The following is a 16,037-nucleotide window of genomic DNA, read 5'->3' as shown; positions in this document are numbered from 1 at the left end:
TATAATTTGTTGTTTAAAACAGTGAGTTCAATTTATTGTCATCAGCTTTTTTTTTTTACAAAAATATATATAATTGCCCAAAGAAAATTTGTTGATATTTGTACATTGATATGCTGTCATCTCGCATATTGTCCCTTGATGGATTTCTGATCCCCCAGAAAGGAGATACTTGCAATATTGGGATCCTTGTAGACTCACGCCTACTGTTATATAGGCAGGTGGAGCCCCTAGCTCAAAGCCTGTCAAACTTCATGACTGAAGCATTAATGTAGTCTTACTTATCTTAATTATGAACTATACTTACTGGTCTGGGACACATATCTGGGGAAGACACTTCTTCTCCTTCATCCAATTCATATGCGACTAAAAACCTCTGCTGTTCATTAGTTGCCAACTTCTTTTCTTGGACAGCACCGAGTTCTTGATTGCTAAAATGGATCTTCTCACTCCTTGCCTTTTTGATTTGCTGAAATTGACTGACTGTGTCTTTCACAAAACCTTGCAAGAGACTGTCAGCCAACAAACCAACTCTTTCCTGTCGATCTAGTAGATCTTCCTTTTCTTGGGATGGGACTTTAAGCTGGGCTTCCAGTTGGCTTCTTTCTTTTGTCAACAAGTCCAGAAGTGGCGTTGTAGATTTCTCCAGATTAGTGGGAGAAAATCTGTTTTCGGTTTGCTCTTGCCGAACAGACTGCTGTTTCCATTTCTCAGGAAAGCTGCTATCCAAAATCCCTTCTACTTCAATAGCAGAATCTTCTTTGTGGATATTAGAAATGGCAGAAGGTAACATACCATTATCATTTTTAGAGGATTTGGGAGAGTCAAAGTCAACGGTTTCCTGATCAAACTCATCAACAGTACTAATAACTGCTACACAGTCGCTTGATTTATTGAATTTTACATAATCTCCAGCTCCAATTAAGCCTTTTAATGCAGATGATTCTCTTGGAGATTTCTCATTTGAATTTCTTTTATTCCTTTCTTCTTCAAGACATTCTAAGCCTTTCCGATTTGTTTTGTGTTGATTATCTAGTTTAAGATTAAAGAAAGAATTTTCATTTGAATCTAACTCATTACCAAAACTTTCTGGAAAACGAGAGATCTTTTGTGAGGGGGCAAAAATACCATGTTTTTCTTTACAATCAAAATATTGAATACCATTGTAAGATCCATTATTATTACCTGCAGGTTCGTCCAGTTCTACACCAGCCCAAAAACCTTTAGCAAAATTTGTCCGACCCTTAAACTTCAGTGTTCCAGGCTGGACATTACTCACAAGAACTCTGTCACCAATGCTGAAACCTAGCAATATATCTTCTTCTTGTTTTTCTGATGATGCCCTGAAACTGGAAGCCTGAGATGATGAATCATCACCATCATCAGCTGGAACTTTCTCCACATTGCCACTTTCTTTGTTTTTCACAAATTCTGTTGGTGATTTGAGTTCTAACAATCTTTCAGAATGAATGGTATCAGCTACGGACAAAGAGTTTTCACTGAGACATTCACTTATTTCATCATCGCTTCCAAAACTAGGGGATTCACTCCTAGGAGGTCTAGTGTACAAAGACTTCTCTCCCTCTGATTTTGTATCTTGTTTGAAAGATAATGTAGAAGCATAAAAAATATCTCTGTGATATTCAGTAAGAACTATCTCACTTTTTAATACATCTGTTCTTAAGAAAGACTCTTCAAAATCATTAGAATATGATGGCTCTTCGCAAATGGAAATCTGTTCTGAAATCAGGGAATCACCTTTCAGTGTATCTTTCCCCAGCCTATCAGAGGATTTAACCGATGTAATACTTTCATCAAACACATATACTTAAAACAATTGTGCACTATTATTTAGCATTATTAAAGAAATAAAAAATCTGGGTGTTTGTTATAAGAAACTGAAATTCTTACTAGAAAATGCTAACCTGTGCCATCAAATAGCATGAATATTCCATTGTTTACATATAAATGGCTAAAGTATAACTTAAATGCAATACCCCAATCAAATTTATAATCAATAAGACTTCATAAATGCTTTAATGCCACTATGCACTGGAATTAACACGGACCACAAAATATACCCGAAGATTATAAAATTGTATAAATGTTCCCAATAAACAAGGTGATTGTTCTGAGATGTTTGATTTTTTACTTCCATGTCTGATACTTTATTAAACTTAAATGTTTATTAAAAGAATTTTGAAATGAAATGTGAGCAGAGAGACACTTAGTGAACACAAATAAATTATCTAGTGTTACTTTGAATCTGAATCCCATCTTGTTTCTTTCTAAAAAGCTATCAACTCCAGTTCAGGCATAGGGCAAACCAAACTCAATAGTGTGTAAGAAGAGATACGTACACTTATTTAGCCACTCTGAACCAAAAGTGCCTGGTAGCAAGCATTAGCATTCTTGTTTGAATTTTTTTGAAGAAGTATTATAAATAAAGTATTATAAATATAGGTGCTGGTTATCACCTATAAAGCCCTACATGGCCTGGGTCCGGGGTATTTGAGGGAACACCTGCTGCCGGCATCAAATGCCCTTCGCCCAGTGCGCTCCCACAGGGAGGGTCTGCTCAGGGTCCCACCGGTAAGAGATTGCCGGCGGGTGATACCCAGGGATAGGGCCTTCTCAGTGGGGGCGCCTGCCCTCTGGAACCAGCTGCCAGTGGAGCTGAGGACTGCCCCCGACCTCCGGTCATTCCGCCGGGGCCTGAAGACCTGGCTCTTCGAGCTCTTGGGCCCAGACTGAGGAGTAATTTATTTTAATCGGGGTTTTAATTGCACAGGGCTAGTTTAATCTTTTTTAAATTGGTTTTAACTTTTGTATTGTGGTTTTTTAACTCCCTGTAAACCGCCCTGAGTCCTCAGGGAAAGGGCGGTATATAAATGTAAAAATAATAAAATAAATAAAATTGAAATTAGAAAATAAAATAATTTTTTAGAATTTATATTGAATAGGAAATAATTCAGCAGGTTCTTACATATTGCAATACTATGGAAAAAAGTTTCCATTTTTTAAAAAAGTGTTAATTAAATTCACATGCTTGTTTTTCAATTATAATTTTTAAAACCCCATACTTTTAATTGAAATTATTTTAACTATATTAGTTGTATGAAAATAACTTGTATAATTTTAATATTAAACAAATAACTTCCAAGATACATACCAATATGTTCTGCAATAGATTCCAAAGATCCTCTAGAATATTCAGAATCAGTGAGTGATTTCCAACTTTTAGATGTTTCAGACCTAAAAAGAAGTTTTGAATAGATTACTGACACGTGTACTTACAGATATTGTAAACGTTCTGAAAATATTGTATACTGTACTGGAATTAACAAAATAAAACAAAGAGAAAGCACATATATATAAACTATATCCAATATTTAATCCAGAGATTTGAATATTGCAATCCACCCAAAATCCATAGCTAAATTAGGATTTGAGATCAGATTCAAATCTCACTGTTCTAGAACACACAAGTCTATTCAGTAGCCCACAAGATTCCTATGTTTTAGGTATAGTTACATGTCTATTACAAAGTATGCCAGGAGAAGGTTGTAATTTCCCCATCTGTTAGCTTTTACTTTTTGTTTTTTGCTAGGGAGTGGGATAATAGTTACATCTGCCACTCCAGAGGAAGGTATGGCATTGGGAACCAGAGATAATAGGATTTTGTCTACAGTTCTTTCTCAATCTGACATTGGTTACCGTATCAGAAAGCTAATTAAAGTCCTACAACTGACTCCTGGGCAGTGAATAGCAAAATATCTGTCAATGAGAATGTGGTCCTGGCTTTCTCCTCAAGGAATCTGGAGCCATGCCATGAAGGGCTTTAAAGGTGATCACCAACATCTTGAATTGCACCCGGAAGCAGGCCAACAGCCAATGCAGCTCGCGGAGAAATGGTGTCCCAGAGGCCATTGTTGGGGCCCCCAAACTGCCTACGTTGCTTCATTCTGCATCATCTGTAGCCTCTGGATGCTTTTCAAGGGTAGCCCTCATGTAGAGCTTATGACAATACTCTGACCATGAGATGAAAGATAATGATCTATATTGCCATATTCTCATACAATAATACCTGGCATTACCCTCTTAAATAAATTGGTGGCAGCCTCTGCAGTAACCTGCAGTGATATCAAAATGGTGACAGATAACGGTAACATCATCATATAGATACTGCTTTTTACGTAGTTGCATCACAAGTGTCTAACACAAGTCATTTTTTTTAGCATGGGGTTTGGGCATGACTTTATGTTGTGAGTTTAGTGCAGTTTAGTGCATGATTTTGTTCATTAAACTGCAGTGTTAAAATATTCATTTTGATACATTTTTCTTTATATTAATGAATAAGTATTATTATTAATTAACACCAATAATTTAATTAAAACCACATTAATTTATAACAACTTATTTCCTCTGGAAGGTGTTTTTCTTTATACAAACATTATAGACCAAAAAATTGCTTGGTCAAACTCTCTGTTCCTGGAGGAAACTGATTATCTGGACCCGTACCAATCGGCTTTAAGGCCTGGGTACAGCACGGAGACGGCATTGGTCGTGCTGGTGAATGATCTCTGGCGGGCTTGGGACAGGGGTTGCTCCTCTGTCCTAGTTCTATTAGATCTCTCAGCGGCTTTTGATACCATCGATCATGGTATCCTATTGCGGCGTCTCAGGGGGTTGGGAGTGGGGGGCACTGTTTTGCAGTTGTTCTCCTCCTATCTCCTGGGCTGCTCGCAATCGGTGTTGATGGGAGGGCAGAGGGCTGCCCCGAGGCCTCTCATTTGTGGAGTTCCTCAGGGGTCGGTTCTCTCTCCCCTTCTGTTCAACATCTTTATGAAGCCGCTGGGCGAGATCATTCGTGGTTTTGGGAGGGGGAACATCAGTACGCTGATGATACCCAACTTTTTTTCTCCACCCCAGTGATGCCCTCGTCGTGATGTCCCGGTGCCTGGAGGCGGTCCGGGTCTGGATGGGAAGAAACAGGCTTTGTCTCAATCCTGCCAAGACTAAGTGGCTGTGCATACCGGCATCTCGGACTAACCAGCCTATTCCATCTTTAATGATGGGGGGGTGAGGTGTTGCCCCCCGTCGATAGGGCACGCAACTTGGGTGTCCTCCTGGATTCGCGGCTCAGTTTTGAAGACCATATAGGAGCCGTGACCAGGGGGGCCTTTGCCCAGGTTCTCCTGGTGCACCAGTTGCGGCCCTATCTGGACCGAGATGCCCTACGCACAGTCACTCATGCACTCGTGACCTCCCGATTGGACTACTGCAACGCAGTAAGAGATTGCTGGCGGACAATACCCAGGGGGAGGGCCTTCTCTGTGGGTGCGCCGGCCCTTTGGAACCAGCTACCCGTAGAGCTTAGGACTGCCCCTGACCTCCATTCATTCCGCCGGGACCTGAAGACCTGGCTCTTTGAGCTTTCTGCCCTGGACTGAGGGTATTAATTGGGGTTTTAACTGGTTTTAACTAGGTTTTTTATATTCAAGGTTTAATATAATCATTTTAATTGTTTTAACTTTTGTAATTGTAGTATTGTTTCTTTTAAAAAACCTTGTGAACCGCCCTGAGTCCTACGGGAGAAGGGTGGTATATAAGTCTAATAAACTAAACTAAACTAAACTAAACTAAACTAATAAACTAAACATGAATTCATCCAAGTATTTCTTTTGACCAGTGTCTCTTAAATATGCATGCATATAAGATAGTTTTCTCCCTTTGAAAGAGATACAAACCCTTTCTAGGCTATTAAAGATGTACATTTAGAAAGGCCACCATGCAATATTAACTTTAAGCAGTTTACCTATGGAGTGGTGGGGGTTTGATCTTTGGTTTCTCAGTAGCTGTGGATGGAGTTTTGATTTGAGGTTTAGCTGTTGGGGTTGTCTCCAAATCCCGATTCAATTCTTCTTCTGTTTTCTTGATGAATTCATTATAAGTCTGATGATGTAAAAAAATAACATATTAGGAAGACCTGAACATTATCTTATTTTTTATTAAATTTGTTTTCAAGTATTAAACTTACTGAATATTGAAATTTGGAATTGTGTGCGTGTAAGTACCTAAATTATATAATTTAATCTATGAAGATATTTTTATTTTCTTTTTTGGTCAATATTATTATATTCCCATCAGTATCAGAGCAAACTCAAAAGGAAAAAAAATATTCAGAGAAAATAAGGCAAAAGAAAACATGGGAATATCAATATGTAATAGTTACACAATTTCTATTTTAACATTTCTTTCAAATTCTTACCTCTAACTGCTTGATCAAACTTGCCTCTTGAGCCTTAAGTTTCTCTTTGAGCCTCTTCTTCTGTTCTTTTTTCAACCTATAAACAACAGATTTTTTTTCCCGTACTTCATCTTTCAGAGCCCAGATTCGACTTTCAATGTCACTTAGATCCGATGTAGTTTCTAAAAAAGATAAAACATATTATTTAGAAAATAATATTTTATATTCATAAGAGGTCTTGCCTTTTTCATTTCCAAAATTGAAGATTGGTGGAAAATTCCAAATATGTTACACTTAATGCTGTAATTACATGGCATTCAAGCCCCATCAATTCCAATGGAAAACCGAGACTCATTAAAAATAATTTAAAAATTATAAAAAAGGAAGTTGAAGCTCTAATACTTACCTGATTGGGTCATGGATAAAGACTCATCAGACCAACTATAGGATATATCCTGAGATTTTGTAGATGACAGTTGTTTACCTCCAGACTTCTCTGTTCGTTTTTTTGATTCTTGCTTTGATAGAGATGCACTGCTTTTGCAAGGAGACTGTATCAAGATGAAAAAGAGTAAATAAGGAATATATATTACACACACACACACACACACACACACACACACCCCTCAAACTATTTACAAGCATGGAAATAGAAATGTTTCACTTATTTGGAATCCTGTCTCTCTTAAATGGCAAGGCCTCTGATGCCCTCTCAGATACCAAGCAAAGATTTCAAACAGATGCTTGCCCATGACATATACTACTAGAAAGAGAGACTTTCTGGATTTCTGGTTTTCCAAGATATCAGTTTAATCCTATTATGTCTAAGACCTAACATATATCTCTATTCTTTCTTTCTTTTAAAGGTTTTACAGAATGGCAAGAATCAATTCCTGGAGAATCTTTTCTAAGGTTGGAAGCTGGAGTAGGTAATATATATCTGATATTTTCCACATTCTAATCATACGCTTGCAACTCCGAAGTGGAAAGAATTTCTCCTCTAGAATTGTTCCAAAATCAATATGGCCCCTTTTCTCCAGTACTCTTTTGATCAGGGGCACCATGGCTCAGCAGTTAAAGATGCTGAGCTTGTCAGTTGGAGCTGACAGCCCCGGTTAGAGACCCAAGCACTGTGCAATGGGGTGAGCTCCCGTACCTTACCCAGCCTAGCAATTTGAAAGCATGCAAATGCGATTAGAACAACAGGCACCGCTTTTGTGGGAAGGGTGAGAGTGTTCTGTGCACCTCTGACGTATAGCCATGCTGGCCACATGAACACAGAAAATGTCTTTGGATAATGCTGGCTCCCTCGGCCAAGAAACAGAGATGAGCACTGCGCTATAGAGTTGGACACGGAAAGGGAAACACACAGGGAAACGTTTCCCTTTGATCTGAAAAGGACCTTAACGACATGTCCAGAAAAACTGATACATTTATTTAGTGACTGAAGATACACTAGCACTGAAAAAAGTGACTTATGACTGCTGCAGCATCTCCATGGACAAGTGATCAAAATTTATGTTTTGGCAAGCATTTATGACAGATTCACTGTCCCAGGATCATGGGATTACCATCTGTAATCATTCCAGCTGGCTTCTGACAAGCAAAGTCTATGGGGGAAGTCAAATTCATTTAATAACTGCAGTGATTCTCTTAACAATGTGGGAAAAATTAGTAAAATGCAGCATAATTGCCTTGCTTAGCAATGGAAATTTTGGGCTCAATTGTAGCCATAAGTTGAGGACTATCTATAGTTTCATTTCATCTACAGGTGAAACTCAAAAAAATAGAATATCGTGCAAAAGTTCATTTATTTCAGTAATGCAACTTAAAAGGGGAAACTAATATATGAGATAGACTCATTACATGCAAAGCAAGATAGTTCAGGCCGTGATTTGTCATAATTGTGATGATTGTGGCTTACAGCTCATGAAAACCCCAAATCCACAATCTCAGAAAATTAGAATATTGTGAAAAGGTGCAATATTCTAGGCTCAAAGTGTCCCACTGTAATCAGCTAATTAAGCTATAACACCTGCAAAGGATTCCTGAGCCTTTAAATGGTCTCTCAGTCTGGTTCAGTAGGAATCGCAATCATGGGGAAGACTGCTGACCTGACAGTTGTGCAGAAAACCATCATTGACACCCTCCATAAGGAGGGAAAGCCTCAAAAGGTAATTGCAAAAGAAGTTGGATGTTCCCAAAGTGCTGTATCAAAGCACATTAATAGAAAGTTATGTGGAAGGGAAAAGTGTGGAAGAAAAAGGTGCACAAGCAGCAGGGATGACCGCAGCCTGGAGAGGATTGTCAGGAAAAGGCCATTCAAAAGTGTTGGGGACTTTCACAAGGAGTGGACTGAGGCTGGAGTCAGTGCATCAAGAGCCACCACACACAGACGGATCCTGGACATGGGCTTCAAATGTCGTATTCCTCTTGTCAAGCCGCTCCTCAACAACAAACAACGTCAGAAGCGTCTTACCTGGGCTAAAGAAAAACAGACCTTGTCTGTTGCTCAGTGGTCCAAAGTCCTCTTTTCTGATGACAGCAACTTTTGCATCTCATTTGGAAACCAAGGACCCAGAGTCTGGAGGAAGAATGGAGAGGCACACACTGCAAGATGCTTGAAGTCCAGTGTGAAGTTTCCACAGTCTGTGTTGATTTGGGGAGCCATGTCATCTGCTGGTGTTGGTCCACTGTGCTTCATTAAGTCCAGGGTCAACACAGTCGTCTACCAGGAGATTTTAGAGCACTTCATGCTTCCTTCCACAGACGAGCTTTATGGGGATGCTGACTTCATTTTCCAGCAGGACTTGGCACCTGCCCACACTGCCAAAAGCACCAAAACCTGGTTCAATGACCGTGGGATTACTGTGCTTGATTGGCCAGCAAACCCGCCTGATATGAATCCCATAGAGAATCTATGGGGCATTGCCAAGAGAAAGATGAGAGACATGAGACCGAACAATGCAGAAGAGCTGAAGGCCGCTATTGAAGTATCCTGGTCTTCCATAACACCTCAGCAGTGCCACAGGCTGATAGCTTCCATGCCACGCTGCATTGAGGCAGTAATTGCTGCAAAAGGGGCCCAAACCAAGTACTGAGTACGTATGCATGCTTATACTTTTCAGAGGTCCGATACTGTTCTATGTACACTCCTTGTTTTATTGATTGCATGTAATATTCTAATTTTCTGAGATTGTGGATTTGGGGTTTTCATTAGGTGTACACCATAATCATCACAATTATGACAAATCACAGCTTGAACTATCTTGCTTTGCATGTAATGAGTCTATCTCATATATTAGTTCCCCCTTTTAAGTTGCATTACTGAAATAAATGAACTTTTGCACAATATTCTAATTTTTCTAGTTTCACCTGTATACTTAAAAACAGCTATTTTTGACCTAGATCTAAGACCTGAAGGAAACTGAAATACAAGAAAATAAATAAAATGAAGGCAGTAAATATAAAATGATAAGCATAGAAAAAGGTACTGAATAGGTAACGATCTTGGAAAACGAAGAAAACGGGGTGGGTGGGTGGGTGATAAAGAAAAGGTTAAGCTAAAGAGAAGGTTTGGAGTTTCATTTCTCCATGGGGAATGAAGGAGCAAAATGGGTACTGTAAGTCTTGAGTCTCTTTTAAGCATTCAATTTTACCTGTTAAACACCTGAACCTCAGTCCCAAGTTGGGCCCTGTCCCTACCCATTTTTCAAACCAGCCCTGGAACGCCACTTTGATACTTGAATAATTTGATACTTGAATAATTTTAGGTGATCCTTGAATAAAATTTTGAATATTAAGATGACTGAAAGTTATTATCCTTGGGATTCTCAATTTCACATTCAAGATTACTTCCATCTGCTTAGGAAGGTTTTCATGGGCAGTAAATCAACAGAATCTCAATTTCTCCCAAGATCTCATTTAAAATTTGACCTCCAGCACTTTTTTCCTAACAGTACTCAAAGTACTTCAAGTATGTAGTCCTGAAATCTAAAGTCAAACTATGGTAATAATTTTTTTTGTAAAAAAGCAGTAAGCAGTAAAATAGTATTATGCTTCTGACAGCAATAGCGCTAAGATTTATACACCATTCCATATTGTTTTACACTACTTTCTGAGTGGTTTACAAATGTCAGCAAAAGGCCCCCAACAATCTGGGTCTTCATTTTACTGACCTTGGAAGAATGGAAGGCTGAGTCAACCCTGAGCCGCTCAGGATTGAGCACCTGGCAGTGGGCAGAGTCAGCCTGCAATACTGCATTCTAACCACTGCACCAGATGTATCAATCCTATTTTACTAATAAAAAAAGGGCAAGAAACCTTTCCCAAAATATAAAAAAAGTGCTAAAAGCTAGCTTTTCAGAGATGTTACAGGTAGTTCTCAACTAATGACTATTTGTTTGACCGTGTTAAAAAAGTGACTTATGACCTGTCCTTACAACCAGTTGCAGCATCTCTACAGCCACTTGTTCATGATTTGAGCATTTGACAACTGACATGTATTTACGACAGTTTTAGTGTGTTCACCATTTACAACCTTCATAGGCAAAGTCAATGGGGGAACCCAGATGCATTTAGTGACTGTATGATTTGCTTAATCACTTGGCATTGTGACTCATTTAACAGCATTGTCACTTAATGATGGGAATGCTGGTGCCGAGTTTGGCCATAAGACAAAGACCATCTCTATGTCACTTCAACAGGGTTTAGAGGCTGAAAAAATAGTTTAGTGTGATCCCACCCACAAAATGTTGCCTATTCCTGCTAGTGACAAAAGTCACCACCTTTTCACCATTTTAGTCAGGTTTGTTGTTGTTTTTAGCTGTGAAGTTGTGTCCAACCCATCGCAACCCTATGGACAACGTTCCTCCAGGCCTTCCTGTCCTCTACCATCTTCTGGAGTCCATTTAAGCTCACGCCTACTGCTTCAGTGACTCCATCCAGCCACCTCATTCTCTGTCGTCCCCTTCTTCTATTGCCCTCAATCTTTCCCAGCATTAGGCTCTTCTCCAGTGAGTCCTTCCTTCTCATTAGGTGGCCAAAATATTTGAGTTTCAGCTTCAGGATCTGGCCTTCTAAAGAGAAGTCAGGATTGATCTCCTCTAGGACTGACCAATTTGATTGCCTTGCAGTCCAGGGGACTCGCAGGAGTCTTCTCCAGCACCATAGTTCAAAGGCCTCAATTCTTTGGCGCTCAGCCTTTCTTATGCTCCAACTTTCACTGCCATACATTGCAACTGAGAAGACCATAGCCTTGACTATACAGACCTTTGTTGGCAGGGTGATGTCTCTGCTTTTTAGTGTGCTGTCTAGATTTGCCATTGCTTTCCTCCCCAGGAGGAAGCGTCTTTTAATTTCTTGGCTACAGTCCCCATCTGTGGTGATCTTGGAGCCCAGGAAAATAAAATACCTCCATTTCTTCCCCATCTATTTGCCAGGAATTGAGAGGGCCAGATGCCATGATCTTGGTTTTCTTAATGTTAAGTTTCAAACCAAGTTTTGCACTCTCCTTCTTCACCCGCAACAAGAGGCTCTTTAGTTCTTCTTCACTTTCTGCCATTAGAGTGGTATCATCTGCATATCTTAGGTTGTTGATATTTCTCCCGGCAATCTTAATTCCAACTTTTGATTCATCTAGCCCTGCCTTTCTCATGATGTGCTATGCATATAAGTTAAATAGGCAGAGCGACAGTATACAGCAGGGGTGTCAAACTCAATTTCATTGAGGGCCACATGGGCATTGCAGTTGCCCTCAGGGGGCCGGGTGGATATGGCCTGGGTGGGCGTGGCCAGCTCTACATCGTTCGCATCAAGGGTGCCTATGGGTGCCTGGGCAGGAGTGAGACAGATCTGAGGGTCTCTGGCAGAAGAAGGGTCTCTGGGCCAGAGCCAAGGCAGTGGGGGCCGTTCCCTCACTGTTTCCAGGATGGCTTCGCGGGCCACGTGAAACCACTTCACGGGCCGGATCCGGCCCCCGGGCCTTGTGTTTGACATGTCTGGTATACAGCTTTGCCAGACTCCTTTCCCAATTTTGAACCAATCAGTGGTTCCGTGTCCAGTTCTCACTGTTGACCCGCATATAGGTTTCTCAAGAGACAAATAAGATGGTCTGGTACTCCTATCTCTTTAAGAATTTGCCACAGTTTGTTGTGATCCACACAATCAAAGGCTTTAGCATAGTCAATGAAGCAAAAGTAGATGCTTTCCTGGAACTCCCTAGCTTTCTCCATGATCCAGCGTATGTTGGCAATTTGATCTCTAGTTCCTCTGCCTCTTTGAAATCCTGCCTGTACTTCTGGTAGTTCTCAATCCACATACTGCTGGAGTCTATCTTGTAGGATATTAAACATAACTTTACTAGCATGTGAAATGAGTGCAATGGTGCGATAGTTTGAACATTCTTTGGCACTCCCTTTCTTTTACTGCATCGTCTTTTAAGATTTTGAATAGCTCAGCTGGAATACTGTCACCTCCACTAGCTTTGTTGTTGCTCAGTTTTTCTAAGGCCCACTTCACTTCACATTCTAGGATGTCTGGCTCGAGGTCAATGACCACCTCATCGTGGTTATCAGGGACATTAAGTATAGTTGTATAGTTCTTCTGTGTAATTTTGCCACCTCTTCTTAATCTCTTCTGCCTCTGTTAGGTCCCTGCCATTTGGGTCCTTTATCATGCCTATTTTTGCATGAAACATTCCCTTCATCTCTCCAATTTTCTTGAAGAGATCTCTGGTCCTCCCTATTCTATTGTTTTCTTCTATTTCTTTGCACTGTTCATTTAAGAAAGCATTCTTAACTCTTCTAGCTATTCTCTGGAATTATGCATTCAGTTGGGCGTATCTTTCTTTTTCTCCCTTGCCTTTCGCTTCCCTCCTTTCCTCAGCTATTTGCAAAGCTTCCTCAGATAGCCATTTTGCTTTCTTGCATTTCTTTTTCTTTGGAATGGTTTTAGTTGCTACTTCTTGTACAATGTTGCGAATCTCTGTCCATAGTTCTTCACGCACTCTGTCTATCAGATCTAATTCCTTAAATCTATTTGTCACCTCTACTGTATATTCAACAGGGATATGATTTAATTCATACCTGAGTGGCTTAGTGCTTTTCCCTACTTTCTTCAGTTTAAGCCTAAACTTTGCAACAAGAAGCTCATGGTCTGACCCACAGTCAGCTCCTGGTCTTGTTTTTACTGACTGTATAGAGCTTCTCCATCTTTGGCTGCAGAGCACATAGTCAATCTGATTTCTGTGTTGACCGTCTGGTGATGTCCATGTGTAGATCCGTCTCTTGGGTTGTTGGAAAAGAGTGTTTGCTATGACCATCGTATGTTCTTGACAAAAGTCTATCAGCCTGTGCCCTGGTTCATTTTGTACTCCAAGGCCAAACATGCCTGTTATTCCGGTTATCTTTTGGCTTCCTACTTTAGCATTCCAATCCCCCATGATGATAAGGACATCATTTTTTGGTGTTAGTTCCATAGTCAGGTTTAGTATTGCATTAAAAAAAATCACTTCATCTCCTTTATCCATCCAGTCTTTAAATAACCCAGATTATGTCACCATGGTATTCGGAGATTAGGACCTTTCCTAATAAACAATTCAACAGAGAAAACTACAGTTTAGCCCCCATTCAATGAAGCTGAGAAGTAAACTATAAAAAGTGTGAACTGGGAGTGCATCTCTTCCACCTTTTAATAGTATTTTTTTACATTTTTAACAAAATTAACATGTTGTATTACAATAAATACACACTGGATATTTTATCTGACTTATTAGTAATGTTAACATATTTAAATTAAGCCTTCAATTTACTTTCAAAGAATGGCAAATGGATCCTCAAATTCACTTACCGGTTTTCCAGGAGAAACAGCAGATTCCAGTTCTTGTGTATAAACTATTTCTTCAGTTATTGTGTGATCTAGGCTTCCAGGCTCGCCTTGAATCTCAGAAACCTTTGATGGAGCAGACTCAACAACTAGATTGCTCAATTCTTCTGGGACAGAGCTTTTGCTATTTAGACGAGAACAAGGTGGCATTGAAGAGTCTTCCTCACTGGCTGTCTCTGAGAGAAAAAAAATGGAAAAGGATCAATTCCTCAATTCCCAGTACTTCACTGACAGGCTTTTAAAAATATTTTGATTCATGCTTACAGTCATATTTAAAATTAAATACACCCCACTGAAGTTTTGGGCTTTTTAAACGTATTTCAACATACAGTATTTTTTTTATAATATTTTATTAGTTTTCTAATTACAATTAAGTATTATCTCATATTAGGCAAATACAGTTATTATTAACTAAGTAAAAACATCTTTGTTATATTTATAATTTTTAGCTTATACATATATTGTGTTTGCATTCAATCCTTAAATACAATCAATGTCCTGTTATTGCTTTTTTCCCAAGCTTTAATTTCTAATCAATATTCAAATTAACATTTGGTATTTATAATTTCCATGCTTTAGGTAACCAAAGTTTCTCTTATCTCAACTTCTTCCTTTTTCCCTTTTCATAACAAAATCTAATATTCTAAGTACACATCTTATCTATTTAAATATAGTCTTCTGTTTTCTAAAAGCCATCTATTTCCACCATATTAAACAATCTAATTAATAATACAGTATCTCCCCTAATAAATCAAAACCATTATATGTACTGTCTGGGTTAACCAATAAATCAGTAATATACATAATTTTTTCATTTATGTCTAATTTTTAAAAGCTCAAATACTCCCTCTCTTTTTCTGGTAATATTTATTATCGCATGATGGGCAAGCAGAATTCTTATTTTCAACTGCTTTCCAAATATTTTATATTAGGTGACCAAAATTTCCCTTATTATTCAATTATAATGTAACTTTATTTTCTAAAAAATATCTATTTCCCACCATATTTAATCCTCTAATTAGTAATATGAAATCCCCTCTAATAAATCAAAACCCTTATTTTCTTCTGCCTTCTTCTGCCTTTCTTCCTTTGCCAACGAAACTTCCATGTCAGTTCTTTTGAGTTATCAAATATATTATTTGGAATAAGAAAGACCATTTGGTTGCAGGTTTTTTGGAATAACTAGCCCAGGGATAGGCAACCTTGGCCTTGGTAGCTAAGGTTGTCTACCCCTGAACTAGCCCATTTGAATTTATTAGATCGTCTCCCTATTACTCCAATTTCCCACAATTGTCCTGATAGGTTTATCTTCCCTTCAATCTGTTCTTCTTTTCTCTCAAATTTCTTCTGATTTTTATAAAAAGTCTTTTCCATTTTCAGTATTGTCATTCCCTGTTCTGATTTTTCCGTTGTCTGGATCTGTTGGTCAATTGAATCCTCTGTCTTAGTGTTTAGTTGTTGCAATTTTTTTATTTTTATTTTCTGCATTGTTAGTTCTTTGGTTGTAGTCAAAATCTGGGTTTGTATATTTAAGCTGGCATCTTGTTCCTTTATGTTGCATCTTATTTTGTCACAAGCTGAAATAATTGTTTCAACATGGAAAGGACCCATATTCTCTTGATAGTATGAAGACTTTAGAATCAAACGTTAAAAATAGTTTTTTTTTGTTTTTTATAGCTAGGTATGGGACATCTATTTCACATGTTATAGGTGGTCTTTATAGTAGAAATTGTTTGTCAAGTAAGAGTATATAGTCCAAGGTATTCCATAATCCCGTATAATAACTTATGATTCTCATGTAAAAAAATAGGAAAGCAAGTCCCCACATATACCTCTGAAAGTCAATACAAATTTACATTCATAGTTTAAACAGGCCAGATATGCTGCCTAGAAGTTCCTTCTTTGT

General features: G+C 38.8%; 1 protein-coding gene across 1 annotated transcript in view; it reads right to left on the bottom strand.

The window, feature by feature from the left end:
* Positions 1–16,037, bottom strand: part of LOC310638898 (centrosome-associated protein 350-like) — a 101,198-nt gene that overhangs the window by 8,499 nt on the left and 76,662 nt on the right. The window contains exons 25-30 of the mRNA XM_083360260.1: positions 14,096–14,307; positions 6,654–6,798; positions 6,269–6,429; positions 5,816–5,952; positions 3,170–3,252; positions 305–1,824 (exon numbers count right to left, since the gene is read on the bottom strand). Of these exons, the coding sequence (XP_083216386.1) occupies positions 305–1,824; positions 3,170–3,252; positions 5,816–5,952; positions 6,269–6,429; positions 6,654–6,798; positions 14,096–14,307 (2,258 nt within the window). The remainder of the gene's footprint in view (positions 1–304; positions 1,825–3,169; positions 3,253–5,815; positions 5,953–6,268; positions 6,430–6,653; positions 6,799–14,095; positions 14,308–16,037) is intronic.

The sequence above is a fragment of the Vipera ursinii genome, assembly GCF_947247035.1.
Source record: "Vipera ursinii genome assembly, chromosome: 3".
Taxonomy (NCBI): Eukaryota; Metazoa; Chordata; class Lepidosauria; order Squamata; family Viperidae; genus Vipera; species Vipera ursinii.
The sequence above is the reverse complement of the archived record's forward strand: the minus strand, read 5'-3'. Positions and strand labels throughout refer to the sequence as shown.